At 37.9% G+C, this 16,042-nt stretch overlaps 1 protein-coding gene across 1 annotated transcript in view; it reads right to left on the bottom strand.

Moving 5' to 3' along the window:
- CHID1 (chitinase domain containing 1) overlaps positions 1 to 16,042 on the bottom strand; it is a 105,595-nt gene that overhangs the window by 80,030 nt on the left and 9,523 nt on the right. The window contains exons 7-8 of the mRNA XM_021402761.1: positions 15,655 to 15,716; positions 7,886 to 7,978 (exon numbers count right to left, since the gene is read on the bottom strand). Of these exons, the coding sequence (XP_021258436.1) occupies positions 7,886 to 7,978; positions 15,655 to 15,716 (155 nt within the window). The remainder of the gene's footprint in view (positions 1 to 7,885; positions 7,979 to 15,654; positions 15,717 to 16,042) is intronic.

The following is a 16,042-nucleotide window of genomic DNA, read 5'->3' as shown; positions in this document are numbered from 1 at the left end:
GTAACAAAGTGATCAGTGCAAAACAGTAGCTTCATCCTACCCTCAGGACATGACAAAACAAGTTCTGAGTACTTTAAATGTGATCTTCCTGTATAAAGAAAAAAAAAAAGCTATTAATGGTAGGTCAAACAAATCATTTAGTTCAGATTTTACTCTTCACTTACAGATTCTATACGACTTCAAGAGAAAGAATGATCTGCTATTCAAGGAGTAGCTACTGTCTTGTGACCTAAAGATAGGATTTGTAAAAGGATATCCATCATATAGGACATAAACTGCTTATCCCGAGCATCTATATGCAAGTAAAGAGCGCAGTGTTACATTATGAAGTTTGTGATGCAGCCAATACTATTTTTATTGCTACGTTGTGCACAGGCTTCTACTTCATCAGACAATAAAACTCTGAGAAAAGTCAACAGTCTGTAAATACGGAGTTATCTAACACAGTTTTCAGCAGAAATAACAGCTTTTAATGACTTAACATCCACAAAGCGGATCCTTAACACTGTTATGCTGCGTCTTATGTCTGTAACAAACTATAAATGCTGGAAATGTCCTGCTTACATTCTAATTTCAGAATCCCTGTGAAGACAACATCCTGTGTGAGGATCCTCAGACCTTTTGCCTTTACTCTTTCTCAGGACAGCAACAAAAAAGGAGAGTTACTGAAGGGGTTGCTGAGCCTGAACAAAGTATGGCACCATCCAGTCAGGTTAAATTCAGCTAATTGCAAAAGGCAAGGGGCTGTTATTCAAATTGAAAGCCTCACTTTTTGCCTGTGAAAAAGCATCCCTAAAACATTATAAATTGTAAAGAGAAGCAAAGAAAATAACTCAATCTCTTTGATTTACAGTCTTAAGAAGGCAAGTGCAGTCAAATATCAAGTCGCATTTGTATTTCCTTGCAATGGCATACAGTTAAACTTGAGCTGATACCTACATTTATGTGCCTTTTTAAAACGCCTGTCCCTACTTGAAACAAAGCAACAAAATACAATGCCATAGCAAACAAACTACCCAAAAAAAAGGAAAAAAAAGAGGCAGAAAAAGGAAACGTTAGTACCTCTAGCAAACCAGAAACCAGACTAAAACATAAGAAGTAGTTTCTTCCTGCACAGCTACAATATTTGAAAAGGCTTGCAATATTAGTAATAAAAACCTATATAATATCATGTTTAGAATCATGTACTTAGCAAGAAATTTTATTAAGCCCAGGATTAGTCAGCCCAAATAGAGTCACCCTTCATCACTGATTATTCAGTGATCAAGGGCAAAACATATTTGGCCACTGCTCGCTGTTTTAAATACAGTGCTCATATAGTTTCTACATGCATCCACATCCGTGCATGCTAAAAGCAGTAACACTCTCTAACATTTTGAGACAATCTGTTGAAAGACAGGCTGGAAGTCTTCAGCAAACCATCTGCACTAGCAACCATTTACGTAACACAACAGCCCTAGCACCTCTTCTCAGAGGCATGCAACAACAAGTCTCTCATCCCAAGGGTAGTTGCAGTATAATATGCACACGCACGCACTGTCCATCACAGCTTTGGCTCCTGCTTTCTCTCTTGCAAAAATGATGCACTTCCTGGACATCCAGTGGATGGAAATGCAAACCGTCAGATTGTGTTTGCTGGTGAGGTAGCTCCGTGTGCGTTCCCTGTGACAGCAAAGCTTGTTAGATTCCTGCCTCCCCATCAGCCTCTACACACATTCCCACTTCTTCATTTATACTAGTGTAACTGTCTCTGGACAATGCTGCAAACAGATATATTTTAAAATGCTCCACAGAGACAGATAAAATGTCTGCTGTTCCTTCCCCTCATGTGCTGACTTCCTTTAGCTCAGAACATTTCAAAAGCAAACCAGAAGTCAAAGGCTTTATAGGATACTTCGTCACACAAGCAAGCTTCAGCTAGCAGATCTCTTAGTTTAAGTTGCTTGCAAAAACTGCACCCAAGAAATTAAACAGATGACCCAATATGTTTCCTTCCTGCACCATACAAGTGATCTCATGCACAATGATGCATTTTCCAGACAGTTCTTCCTGAAGCAAACTGGTATTTTTAGCTCTTAAAAGTGTCTCTTTTCAGATAGTGTTTGCTGCCAGACTGCTTTGATCTTAACGCATATCAAAGGAGTATAAATTACAAATTCCTAAATAAACTGCTTACATTTAACTATGCACTCTCTTTAAATTTTAATCAGGGTAGAACACAAAAGAAATAATGTTTCAGCTCCTAGAATCCCAGCTGGGTAGGATATTCCACATGTTTCCTTTATCAGTTCTTTGCCAGATGCTGAACTCTAAAATATTATTTGATTCTCGATGGTACTTATTTCCATGCCTTTTGCTGTCTTTTTGGTTAATGGTCTACAGTGATTCCAACAAATAAAGGATATAGATGCATTAAAGGATGCTTCACCCCTGTGTAAGTATTAAAATTCAAATCAAGACACAAAAAATAAGATACTCAATACACAATGGGAAGCACATTTCAGTAGAAGCCTTCTTATCCTATGAATCAGGATTTCCAAGCACAGCTACTGTCTAAAAAGTAAGGTAAGGCAGAAAAAATAATCAGGATTCTTCTTACATTTATCATTAGATCCAGCATATTTATAAGCTTTAAATCAAGCACAGATTGTGTATATTTTAGGATGTTTCCATAACTAATGGATGCAATTCTACCTGTCTACCCAAGAAGCTGAAGTGTTTCTTCTAGTTAACACAGTACAAAGATATGAATGGAAGACAAAGGTAGATGTCCAATATAACAGTATTAATCTAACAGAACGTGACTAACTTATTCTCCTCTGCATAAAGGTTTATGAATAAATCCCAGAAACACTGGGAATACATAAAGAAACAAATTAATTTGTTTAGAGGAATAAGACCTTTCAATTCTCTCATATAATCCGTCATTGCTATTTTCCAGTGCAGGGAAACAGGAATACTTTACTACCCCTTTGCCGATCAAAGCCATCTAGGAGCAGGAGTGTAATATACGTTCCAGGTCAAAAACTGCACCTTTGATAGACAGCTCTTCCCATCTCTAACAGGGCAGCCCTGAATCCCAATTCACAAAGGTTTTGGAACTGTGAACCCCCTACCCTGTCAATATTCAGCACAGCTGCAGGAGTGGCAATAGCAACAGGAGGTCTAAACCTCAGCGCAGTGTTAGACTGCTAAGTAGTATGGAAAGATACAGCCAGAAAATTTTGGCCAAAACAAGATGTGAACGCAGAGGGCTTACAGCAGCTTCAACTCCAACTAACAAAAGTTAGACTGTGATTGTATCTAAATAGAACAGACTTCTGTCATTCTGGATATGAGACTGAATCTGATAATAGTAATAAGTGTCACAATGAGCATTAATCTTCAGGTTTGTGGTGTTACGACACTCCCAAATGCCAAAAGGAGTGAATGCATGTTATTGTAACCACTGTTCACAGCAGCTATTTAAGTTTTACCTCTGCATGCATTAGCATTTTAAATGCATTTTTCTGATTAAGTGATTGATAAACCACTTCAGAAAAAATACATGTTCTTTGCTTTATCTGTAACATTACAATTAACAGGAACAGAAAATTGCTTTAAAAAGGAACTACCAATATGAAATGCAAATCATAAGACAGCGGCATGAAAAATTAGAATCAGTGGCAGACAGGAGAGAAGACCTAGTTATTTCTCATTATTTTTGATTTAACCGAGGCAGGAGAATCTCAAAGTATTTCTGTTATCAGCCCTGAACACTCATGTGACACTAAGGTGTACTACCCATAGTGGAAATGCTAAGTCATAGCCTGAACCAGTGACTGAGCGCCTAGTGGGAAGGCAGGGCCAACCCAGGGGAGCTCAGGTGCATGCAATGCACCTGAGTAACCAGAAGAGGTGGAGTCAGGATCCACCCCTTCCCAGACCTCATTTAAGGGTTGGCAGTGGAGGTAAGGCTATCTTGCTGTCTTGCTGGATATCCCTACGTACCTGAGGCTTTCTGAAGGTAAGCAGTTTCTTTCCCTTTTTTTTTTTTTGTTGGTTGTGTCCATGGCTGTTGTGTTTGAGCAAGTCCTTACTTGCTGCAGCTTAGGCCTTGCTACTCTGCTGTCATTACTGCGCTTTCTACTGTGTTACATCACCCCATAGTTTTCCAGAAAAATCCACAAGAATTGAGTGTTAATGGTTCGCTAATGTTGCAAAGGTTCTAATGAGCAGGGATTAGTTTTTCAGAATTTAGTTTCCATGTCTGTATTTCTAATGAAACATTTTGTATTGGGTCATTGCACTACAGCAGCAACTTCAATGCATCACTCTTTAGTTTACTGAGAGTTGTGCCAGCCCTTAATAGGGTAATAACCAAAACTGTAGTTCAGTTACTAGAACCTTCTCTATAGTAGGAGGTTTTCATAGCAAAGCCTTCCATGGATTATGAAGCTCCGAAGCATACTCTGAAGCAACCTGAATGACCCATCAACCTGTTCTTGATAGAGAAAGCCTACCTTCCTGAGAGTCCCATTTTACTAGCCACACAGGTGGCTCTCAAAAGTCACACAAAAGGAACTAAGATAGTAAGGAACAATAGAGCTGCCCAGTAGCTCTAATTATTTGCAACATGTAATGCCTCATTGTGATCAAAAGCTCCCTCCTTCTTAGTATCCTGAGCATTTTATGTAAATACTACAATTTCTGCCACATCCTCATTCTACTGTGCTGTCTAGAAGAGGTTCCATATTTACATGATACAACCAAGAAAAGGGATATCATATGCAGGACTAGAGTCCCATAAATACTTCACTGATCTGGCAAGAGTATGGTCTCAGGACCCTTCTTGGCCTGAATTGGATTTAGTTCATGACAAGATTTGGAGTATTGCCACCTGCCAAATAGCCTCAGGATTATAGGGTGTATATGCTGATGTAGGAAAGACTGGAGAAAATACAGAGTGCGAGAAGGAATAGGGAACAAACCATGTTATGTCCAGAGGAAAAAAATAAAAAATAATAAAATACATAGTGTAAGGAGTCTGGTGCTTTTCAGAGACTTGAATCTACTCTTATAATGCCCTCAAAACACAGTATTGTTCTATAGACTGTCTCACACAACGTAATGTGAACATCGGCACTGAGGTAGAAACAGAGTGCCTTGACTGACTGCTTCACCAATTCACATGGAATTAATTTTGTTTGCTTTTGCTATAGACTTCAACAGATCATTTACTCCTCTTTGCCCTTGAAAAACTGGTAGGCAGCAGGGTGTGGAGGTGAAGGGATTTTACATTAAATCAACTCCTTCATTTGAATGGTATAAAATATTTCTACCATGCAATAGTGAAAAATAATAAAGAAAAAAATCCTCAAATTCATACTCTGACACAATCAACTCAATTAACTGCAATTAGATTTCATCTAGCTATCGAAGAATGAAATAACAACTGGATATTACTCTGAGCTTACTGTCCTGTGTTGGTAGAAAACATGTATCCTATACTCAGGAGTTGGTTTGGAGGGGGTTACAACGCTAACCTACAGCTGAGATGACATCAGAGTTCTACTGGCAATGCAAACTGATCTCAGAACAATGAGAGCTTCTTAGTCACTGACTATGTATTGTCCAAATCTTTTCAGCAGGCAGCATTTAAGCTCCACACAGATCCTGGTAGGCAGAAATGCTTAGTTTGCCCTTAGTGCTAAGGGACCTCCCCACAACACTCAGTAAAACACCTCTTGAGATCATTGCAGAGAAAAGGCCAGCTGCAGAATATCCAAGGCATTCACAAGCTTGTTCAGGCATTCCATTTTCTCAGCCTTTTTGGCAACTTGAAAATAAACACTCTGAAAGACTAAGACAGTCTACAAGAAATTTAGGAGCTTGTCCAACACCCCCCTGAAACTGTGCTGTCAGAAAGCAGTATGACTGTGAGCCTGTTCATGAAATTACATGGTTCACAGTGAGAAAAATAAGACATTGCAATATTTTTCTTTTGTGGTCTCGTAACTCACCTAAAAATACCCAACTATGGCTCTTCATTTAAGATTTGCTCACGTTACTGGACTTTAATGTGCAGAAACAAGGCTGCTGAGCTGGTTGAAGAAAAAAGGAAACTTGGAAAGAGGAAAAAATCTCTTACTGCTGACTATGCAAATATTACCGATCTTCCTGTTACCATTATCAGCAAGTCAAGACCAGTAAGCCAAAAATTACTGTTCCCTTGTGGTTGTGCAGTTTTCTATCAGGTAAAATTCAGAGATAAAGAACTAAAGTGATATAGAATCAATGTATGTGTCTTATCTGACACCTACTCTACAGTTAGTAGAACCCTTTGCAACACACTGAATTACTTTCTGAAGACTGTTCCATGTTTGTAAGACTCTACAACAAATCATGCTTTGTCACTCTGCAGTATATGCCAAAAAAACCTCACCTTAAACAACTAATAGGGATTTGGTGTTCCTTACTCAGAGTTCAGAGACTACAACATCCACCTAACTTCCACATTTGGCTTATTCACGCTATAACAGAGACTTTCATTACGGGACCCATACATCTGAGGAACAAGGAAAGGGAGGCTGGAGTACAGTACCCATATTATCACAGTTCTCTACAGGAGATGATGCATTCCTTGCAATATATCCTTGCGATGATATTGTATACCATAAACACTTCTGTATATTAGGGCAACATATAGCTATGCTCATGATGCAAGGATGCCATGCATCTTTTGATGTGAAAGGGTATTCAAATGTGAACGAATGTTGCCAAGCAGTTCTGCTCGTAGAAGGTTATAGGCAAACTTCCTGCTGAAAAAGCTTTATGGCACTAGCAAAGCCCAGACTTCAATTTGAAAGGACAGCACTGCAGTTCCGTCACTCTGCTGATATCATGAATCACTCTACACCTACACAGCTTCAGTTCTATCTGCTCACTCTTACATGGATGTAATCACTGACTGATTATGTGGAACCTTGAAGGATGAGACATAAATCTCCTAAAACATAGAAATATGCATTTCCAATGGCTTTCCAGAAATAGTACTACTAGAGATGTACAAACTGGAAAAAAAAGTCACAGCTCTACTGTATGTCTCTTAAAGACAATGTAGAATCTTTTCTTAAAAGTGTAAAAATATAAAGAGGATCCAAATTCCTTTCACATAGATTGAAATTATATTCTCATTTTCCAGATATGTTTTGGGTTTTTTTTGCTTTTTTCTTTTTTTCTGCCAACAAATCTAAACTTAGAAAGTAAATCTCTCTGCTATAATCACTGAAAGATAAGGACTGAATATACTGCTAGTGCACTGGAAGAGCATATCCACTGGCACACCTATCAGGTACAAATCACTGCACAAATAAACACAATAATTAGCAATTCTAAATATTATCGTCTTACTGAATTCATTTTCTGTACATGTCAACTACTAAGTCAAACCAAATAATTTGAGAAGAAACGCAACCCTATTATAAGAGAAGAGCTCTGCCTTTCTTGCTTAAAGACAAGCATTATCTATCATAGATGAAATTGTGCCCAGAGGCTCAGAAAGCCTCTTTTTATGTGCTACTTTTATGACAATTCTTTTCACTCCTTGGCAACAAGTCATTAAACTCCACAACTGCTTCGCTCTTGTTCTCCTGGAAGTTCTCACCAGACATTACAGGTTAACACCACAATAGGAAGTCCCTCAGCAAGTTATTTTGATATCAAAAGTTATGAGGTATTTATGATCACATATAGTACTAAGACTATTCAGTGCAACATGAATCAAACAATCAAACTCAATTTCTCATTTAAGTAGCACAGCTACAAACAAAGCTTCCAATTTAGCGTGTATCAAATAACAAAGTATTTCTTGGCTGAAACTTGCTGTCTACATTGGAATACTCACCCTGCTGCAACTGCTGGAGGTATGACGAGTATGAGTTTTAGTTGTGCTTCATGCAAAGCTTCAGAAAGGTGAATGAGCAAGTGTATCAACTCCCTGAAATATAAACACAGTGTTACAGGGACAGACAGAAAACTAGCCTTACTGGTTGACAAAAGCAAGCTAACAAGTAACAGCAGAAATAACTGAAAAGATGCAGCAGGCAAGAGATGCAAACACAGTTTCTGGTGAATGACTCTAGCATAAAAAAAATACTTAGACTAATCAACGATTCACCTTCTTAGCAGACTAAAAACACTGAACTGCTGGAGATAGTCTTTAGTTTTATTGCAACCAATGATCACCTTAGGGATAAAATGTTTTATTTTAATCCAATTATTCATTGTTAGCATGTAAAAACAATATATCTTATCAGAGCAGGCTACCCCTTGGAGTCTTATTTAGTAAAAAAGGATGAATCAATGGAAGAACCAAATGCTGTTCTTAAACAAGCAGTTGCTGAATAGATTCAAGTTACCTCTGTGTGACTACACAAAAGTCGGAGAATTCATAAAGAGGCTTTCACAGCAAGGCATACGATTTTCAAGGTGTATCTATGAGGCTTGCTTTTAGAAACATTTCTGTTACTGTTTTTAGTGTTTTTGTTTCTCAATACGTTTGTTTCCCAACACTTTACTGTATAACCACAAAATAAAAGCCTGGAAATGCCATATCTGCAAGTATCACCTACTACGTGCATTATTTAAAGATTTTCATAAGCTGATTTCCACATCCTAATTTCAACAGGAAAATAAACTCCAAAATTTTCTTCACATAAACTGCTTTGAGCTTGCTTTCTCTCAAAAGGTGATGTTAATAGCAAATCCTTCAAAAGAGACTAGAAAAACAAGAAAATTTAATGGCTACTTGTATCTAAAGAGCCCAATGAGACCTTCAATTCACGCCGTAAATAAGGCTGTTCTGTGTGCCTTCTTTAAGTCATTTGATTCCTTAGAACAACATCCACTTTTATATTTAGCCACCAGCAGAGATCAAAAAATGCAGTTGGAAGGATAATAGCGGGGAATTCTAGATCTGCCCAGAGCTATGCTTAAACTTGAATTGAGTAAAAAGCAACTTCACAATCCATTCCAGCAGATGGAAATTGTTAGAGTGGGATATACACAGGTGTTCATCGAAGTTGTTTGCTTATCAAAGTGGATTAGACCAGAACTTTCAAAAACAACTTCCAGTACTGCAGAACCCCTTCAAGGGAGTATCATCCCAGAGATATTCTTCTAAAATCATCAATCTTTCATTTAATCATCTATCATGGTAAAGATGCTTGTCTTGCACAATAGAGACACTGTTCAAAAGTAAGCAAGAAGTTTTATTTTCACTGAAACAGTTCAAAGCCAGATGAAAACATCCTAAGGGTGCTACAAAACCCATTACTCTTAAATCCTAACAACAACAAAAAAAGATTTATCGCTTTCCCAATAGAATCAGTATTTTGTGGTTACAGTCAGAGAGTTGGCTGTGCTGAACAACTATCCCACAGTGGGGACACACAAGGTTATAGGAATCAGCATTTAGTCCACCTGCAGAACATACTTCTCCTATTCTTGTATTGGAAAGTAACAGCTTTCCCTTCCATTCTTTACCATATGCATTCCACATTAAGAACGTCACCATTCAGACAAACCAATTAAGCAGAGAAGAATCCTTTTCCAGAGAAAACATTCAAAAAATTACAACACCAAACACTTTTTGACTCCCAACTTACACATCACAGCCCCCACACAACACAGTCTTGCCAAAACCTATAATCAGTACTAAAACTAGCTAAGCCTTTTCTCCTACAGACTTTTGTCTCGTGGCTAAGTGAGCTTTTAACTAATTATACTCCAAGTAGTATGAGTGCACCCTTTATTAGATGTCAGAGAAGCTACTTATAAAATAAACTTGATTGAAAAATCAGTTCTTATGGTACTGATATTATCCTGCACTCTTCATCAGCAGGATCTCTCTTCTCTGTCTGAATGCCTTCGTTACCTTGTACGATCTCTGAACTGCACAAAATATCTTCTGACTAAATTGGAAGGGCATACAGTGCTGGCAACCCTGGCATATAGCAATCCTGCAACTGTAAATGAAGGACGGAGATTTGTGGCCTGATACAGGACCAGGAGGACAGTCTGAATTGCTGTCTTGCTTTTCTAGTAAGCAAAGTATACTCTACCTAAAAAACAAACCCCATCCAAACAGTTTCCACTCGTTCTCCCCCCAGCAAATCTAAACAATATAGCTTTGGCAAAAAAAAAAAAAAATAGCTTCAACTTGGAGCAGGTCAGGAAGAAAAAGTGTAGCAGGATAACTGCAGATTACTACTCAAGAAACCTAGGTGGACATCTACTCACTAATCAGACAAGCCAGGTCTCAGCCCTGAGAACCTAACTGCAAATCAGACAGGATTAATGGTTAATGGCTGAAGACTTCATTTTGGCTAACTTCTATTTGTCAGCCAAGATAGATTATATAGACCAAATGTGCACTCTTGCCTCCTCCCCCAAACAGCAATAACAGAATGCTCATCGACTGTGTGCTACAAATTAAAACTTTACTGTGCCCCAGTAGTGCTTCCCAGCGTGCTAACGCAACCTTTTCCTACACTGTCACTGGCAATTTTGAAAGGACTATTGACATTTTAAAAATTATAATGAGGTACGGGTAATTAGGAATGGAATCAGTCTTTCTGAAAAGCCTACATTAAATATTTACCAGAGACTTCACCCTAGTCAAATTTTACTTCATAGTAGTAACTAAGACATTGGCAGGTTTAAGACCATCTTGAGCTAATTAAGGTCTACTTCAATCCTACGCTACCAGGCCTTCTATTATCGCTACTTTTTGGAAGGTTGCTTTGTTTGTTTTCACTGGTGGCATTTTTTTTTTTAAATGTTCATAATTTCAAAGTATCTTGTCCCCTACAAAGTATGCAAATTTCTCTCACCCAAAGTTTAAGAGAGAGTTCTTTTTTCAGAACTCACTTTCTCCAACACTGTCAGTCTATTGTGTTTGGGACATCTCGTAACAGTTTACTTCAGTGCATAAAAGTGGGCTGTCACACTGTCTGAAAGGCTCTGCAGAAGACACTGCTATATCCTTCTCTTCAGTTATGTGACCCTCTGCAACTTTCCAACTTCTGCCACTTTCTTTTGTAAGTTAATAGTCCATGCTCCCTGAAATTTATGCCTTGTCAAGAAAATTGGACAGAATAAAGCTGTCTACTTCAAGAAGAAATTGCTCTTTTGTGCCATTTCATTGCCTAGTTAATACCAGAAAACTGGAGTGAATTATGGCAAATCTTTGATTAATAGATTAATTTTTCAGGGACTAACATGAAGGATAGGAGTGCCAGAAGAGGTTTTTGCTCCTATACTCCTACCAACATTAATAAGATGTCTGAAGGTCATCTTCTGCATGATGCCAAGTGCCTGCAGCATGTGGTAGGTGAAAAAAAAATCGTGTTTTTCAGATTGATCCTGCGTGATGGCAGTGCCATCTGTCAGCTAATGCTGGACAAAACAGAATAACTTGTACGCTTTCACGTATACTATCAGATTCTGGTGAAAAAGGCATGAATGTGCCCACAATGTGATTGAGGTGTCTGGGGAAAAAAATATATATATACATATATATATATATCCACAAATAATATTAGCACAAGAGACACTGTCCTGTCTGGCTGTGATAATTAAAACTGAGAAAGCAAAAGTTCTCCTGTTAGTACAGAATTTGCACCACATGCATTTCCAACCTGAAATGCCACAGTTTAAATAACCTGGAATATTCTGTTGTAAAATCAGTCAATAACATTTTAGATTTAAAAAAAAAACCTTATTTAATTAAGAAGCAGGTTTGAGCTGTAAGAGACAGTAAAATATATTAGAATTGAGGTATTATTTGCATAGGACATCTCAGCTGATTTAAGTTTTTGTTTAGAAATTAATATCCTATATGTTAGAATCAAAGACATGAAGCTGAATACTTTTTCACTGTGCAATGACTGTCAGCATGAGAGAAAAGAGCATCAGTTAGATTCAGTCTTTTATCTCACAAATTTGTCTTATATCAGTAATCAGGAGCCTCTATTCTCACAAACCACAGGAAAGAAGTAGGTACCTATAAAGGATACCTCAAAGCACCTGTATTGGACTTTTACATGAGCCTGAACTGATCAGTGTCAGGCTCCTGCAGCTTAAGTCCACGCCCATCTCAATACAATTCAAGTTCTTCAGATAGAATAGGTGGTATTTCAGCACCCGAATATAAGAATCTAATGCCATTTTATACACCCAAGGGTATACAAAGCATGTATGCAGAATTGTTGGGTAAGTTTCAAGGCATCCGGGGCCCTCACACCCTAAAAAAACAGCCACAAATCTGGTTGATTATGTTATTTAACATAAAGCCAGGCAGCCATATTTAGGCGCGTAATTCTCCTCTACAAAATTTACACTGCAAGTTAACAAATAAGCAATTATATAAAAGAAAATAGCATGAAGGACTGATACAGTTTAAGATTTCACTTCTGCAATGCTGAGCCTTACAGAGCAGAAAAACAAAGCAATCCTAACCCCAAGTAAGAATTATTACAATATTAAGTTTTTACTCTTGAAAACAAACAAGAATTAAGTTAGTTCTGCTTAAGAATATGTACATAGAAGATACACAGTGAGCCTCAGCCCACACTATTTCACTTCTTCTGGAATACCAGCTAGGATAAACAGGAAACTGAAAGCTCCTTTTATGCAACTACCTATTCCTTGCAGGAGGAATTTTCAAATGTTTCCGATGTTGAAGTGAGAATCAAAACAAGCAAGGTTTTTTCAGAAACATGCAAAGAGCTGAAAGGAAAGTATGTAAATTTGCCTCTTCTTAAAACTTCTCAGTGATTACAGGTTCTCAAAGATGCTGGTGAGAGATCTTGCGGGCTACAGAAACCTTGCACAGAGCTAGCACTGTTACTGTTACATAGTTATATAGAGATGCAAATGGGTAGAACAAATATTATAAAGACGTTATCAAGCTTCTTGAATCCAACTGAAGTTCAGGTTCAGCTATTGAGAGGAAAAGGAGAAAAAGAAAAAAGGGTATCTCAGAGGAACAGTGATCTGAATCAGGAAAGCCTACACTATGTACCTAACAGTTAATATCAACACCCCACATGGAGCGTACACAATTGCTATTCTATGAAGACTTTACATGTCTGAAGGTTAAATGGGTCATCTGTGTTGATACCTACCTGTCAATTGACCCCAGCACTTCTGCTGCTAAGAAGATGTTTTACTACTGATGTTTGTCACAGGAAAAACAGACAAGGCTCATGTATGAATCACGCTACAATACTGCCACTCTGTGGGCTAAAGAGGTGATGGCTCTACCCTTTCCTAGCAGGGTCGAGCAAAGCAATGGGTAGTCCATGCTTACCGATTTATCAGGACTAATTCTACTCTGCTATTCAAAGGGAAACTAATGGATCTCAAATTAAAGCACTCAAGGTGCAGTGAAAACGTAAGCTTGCCAAGATGCTAAGTTCTGCCTCCCAACATCTGTTCAAAGCACCTGTTGACTCAAAAAATAAGCAAAAGAAAAATCTCCTGTGACACTGGATGCCCAAGCAATCCAGTTATAGAACAATTAAGTGACAAACGGACTAATTTCTCAACATGCAAACATTGGTCACTTACAAGCATCAGGAAACAAAATTTTAATGTAATGATGTGTTTTCACAAGTAACTGCTATTCCATGTGTGAGTGTAACTTCACATCAGCACGCAGCTTTGATTCGCCTTACTTGCGCTTGTCACTGCTTGCCTTCTCAGAGATGTTTTGCAACGTAACCACCTCAACCACGTCTATGGTAGTGGTGGGTAAACACACAGGTGGGTTTACAACTAAGCACTTAAATCAAAACTGGTGCTGAAGAGAAAAAAAAAGTTTATAACCTTTGTTTATACTCAGGTTTTTCTGCCAAACATCTACTTTCAGACTTTTGGTTAGGACAATCCTGAAGTCTTGCTTGCTCACAGCCACATCTAATCTAACATTACTGACTCAGAACACATGAGGCAGTTACTGTTCTGCTCATTGAGAACCAACTTCTCTTCCCATTCCTGTTTAGGAATAACTGAAAGACACTGAATATGTAGTAAGCAGCACTTCTATCCTTTGCCTAAATAGCATTCTGGCACTGAAGGCTAGAGCAACTACACAGCAGTACCTCCCCTCGGAGGGCCAGTTTTGACTACAGGAGATGGGACAAGGACTGTTGGAACATAAACTCAACCTAGAGTTACATAAAAACACATTTTATACTTGTTTGCCGTTTGCAATACAGTACTTTCTTGTTAGCATGCTTACACTGGCTTTCAGTGAGCCTTGAAATTACAGTAATACAGTCTGACTTAGATTTTAAGTTAACGTATAGGAAAACATCACTTTTACTGAGTAACAGTAGATAAACTGACCTCTTTACCCAACCTCTGGCTTGTAGTTACGATTTACATAAACCATTTTGTTGACTGCCTTAGTAACAGATTGCGGTAGATCTAAAGCTCAGTACAGAGATCAATCATCAAGAACAACCTGGCAAATTACCTAATTGTAAGAGCGTCTCATTTAAGGGTCTTTCATTCCACTGTAAATGGTGGAGCCCCTGACAAGGCTACAAAGATTCAGCAGTTTAATTCCTTTGTTCCTAGAGTATTGATTTTATAGGGGAATGATAAGAGTCCCTTAATAACACACACTGTTCACTACTACATACCATCAGCCAATATCTTTTGCCCCAAACAGAATAACCTGAAGGATCCTTTCTGAAAGGTGAAAGTCTGTCATAACGAAGTCTGTATTTTATAGAAATCTCTTTTAAGTTATTTTCACCCAGACATTTTAAGCAATAGAGAGATGATAGGAATACTGTGTTTTAGGGAGTGGATGCCTGAATTTCCTGAGGCAACTAATCCAAAATGTTCAGAATGCTGCACTGAATCAGTCATTTCACCACACGTTCTGCCTTTTTCTCCTGAAGTTCAGAATTTGCTTTACTTATACTCTGTCTAAAGCATTGAGGTAGCCAAGGGGTTTTTGCTCAAGGAAAATAGATTAGAACATATCAGGAAACAGCTTAATACAGGTAAACCCTTTAGTTATTACAAATGCAATAAATTCAGCCTCTGTGAAACTTCATCGTAGAGTTACCAAAAGGTAGATCAGTTACCCTAAAGCTTAAAAAATGTTGTGCCTGCAAAAACTGGAAGCCAGTTTCTCCTTAGGTTTGCTTCAGGTTGGGGATTTTCATTCTAGTTTCAGCGCGTGCAAAAGATCTTAATATAAAGTCCTGGAAGATCTCCTAATTAACTCAAAGTCAGTGCTATTTATCCAGTTCCACATACCAATCAGTGTTACAATAAAGGCCAATGCCAGCACCTGAGTACATGTACAGTTGAGGTACTCTCTTCATCCTTGCACAACAGTCACATCTTGCACAACTGAAATATAAAAGGGTAATGTGGTCTGCTAATTTCATGATGAATATTAATACATAACTTTTGAGTTCATGCAGAATAGTTTTAAGACAAGTGGAACAATCTTCAGTTGACCTAGAGTTAAGTGTATTTATTTATAGAAAATGACAAATTCAAGTCAACATGAACTAATTAAACTTTAAAAAGAAACTGTAAGAGAGGCAATTTTTTAGTAATTGTAGCCTAAAGACTTACACTTACTTTTGCTTTTGATTTCCCAGCTGACTCCAAACTTCAACTACAAAACCGTCGAAATTTTCATTCTAAAAAAAGGGATTGACAACAATATACAGTTCATCACCACGCTTATTCATTATGCTTGCAGAGATAAAACAATATTGAAGTACACAATTACTTTAGCTGTTGTAGCAGTATTACAGATAGAGCATGCTTCATATTCTTACAGCAGTTTCATCTCAAATGCATCATTTTATGAAGAAGTCAAAGTGAAGCACAAATTATTTAACAAACATGCAGAAGTTGAAGATCTCTATTAGTTATGCATGACTGACTTCTACTCTCACAGGATAAACCAGTATCGGATTGGGAAAAATGCAGCCATTAATGAAAGATGGTTGTTAAGCAAATC

This window comes from Numida meleagris, chromosome 6, assembly GCF_002078875.1.
Source record: "Numida meleagris isolate 19003 breed g44 Domestic line chromosome 6, NumMel1.0, whole genome shotgun sequence".
Classification (NCBI taxonomy): Eukaryota; Metazoa; Chordata; class Aves; order Galliformes; family Numididae; genus Numida; species Numida meleagris.
The sequence above is the reverse complement of the archived record's forward strand: the minus strand, read 5'-3'. Positions and strand labels throughout refer to the sequence as shown.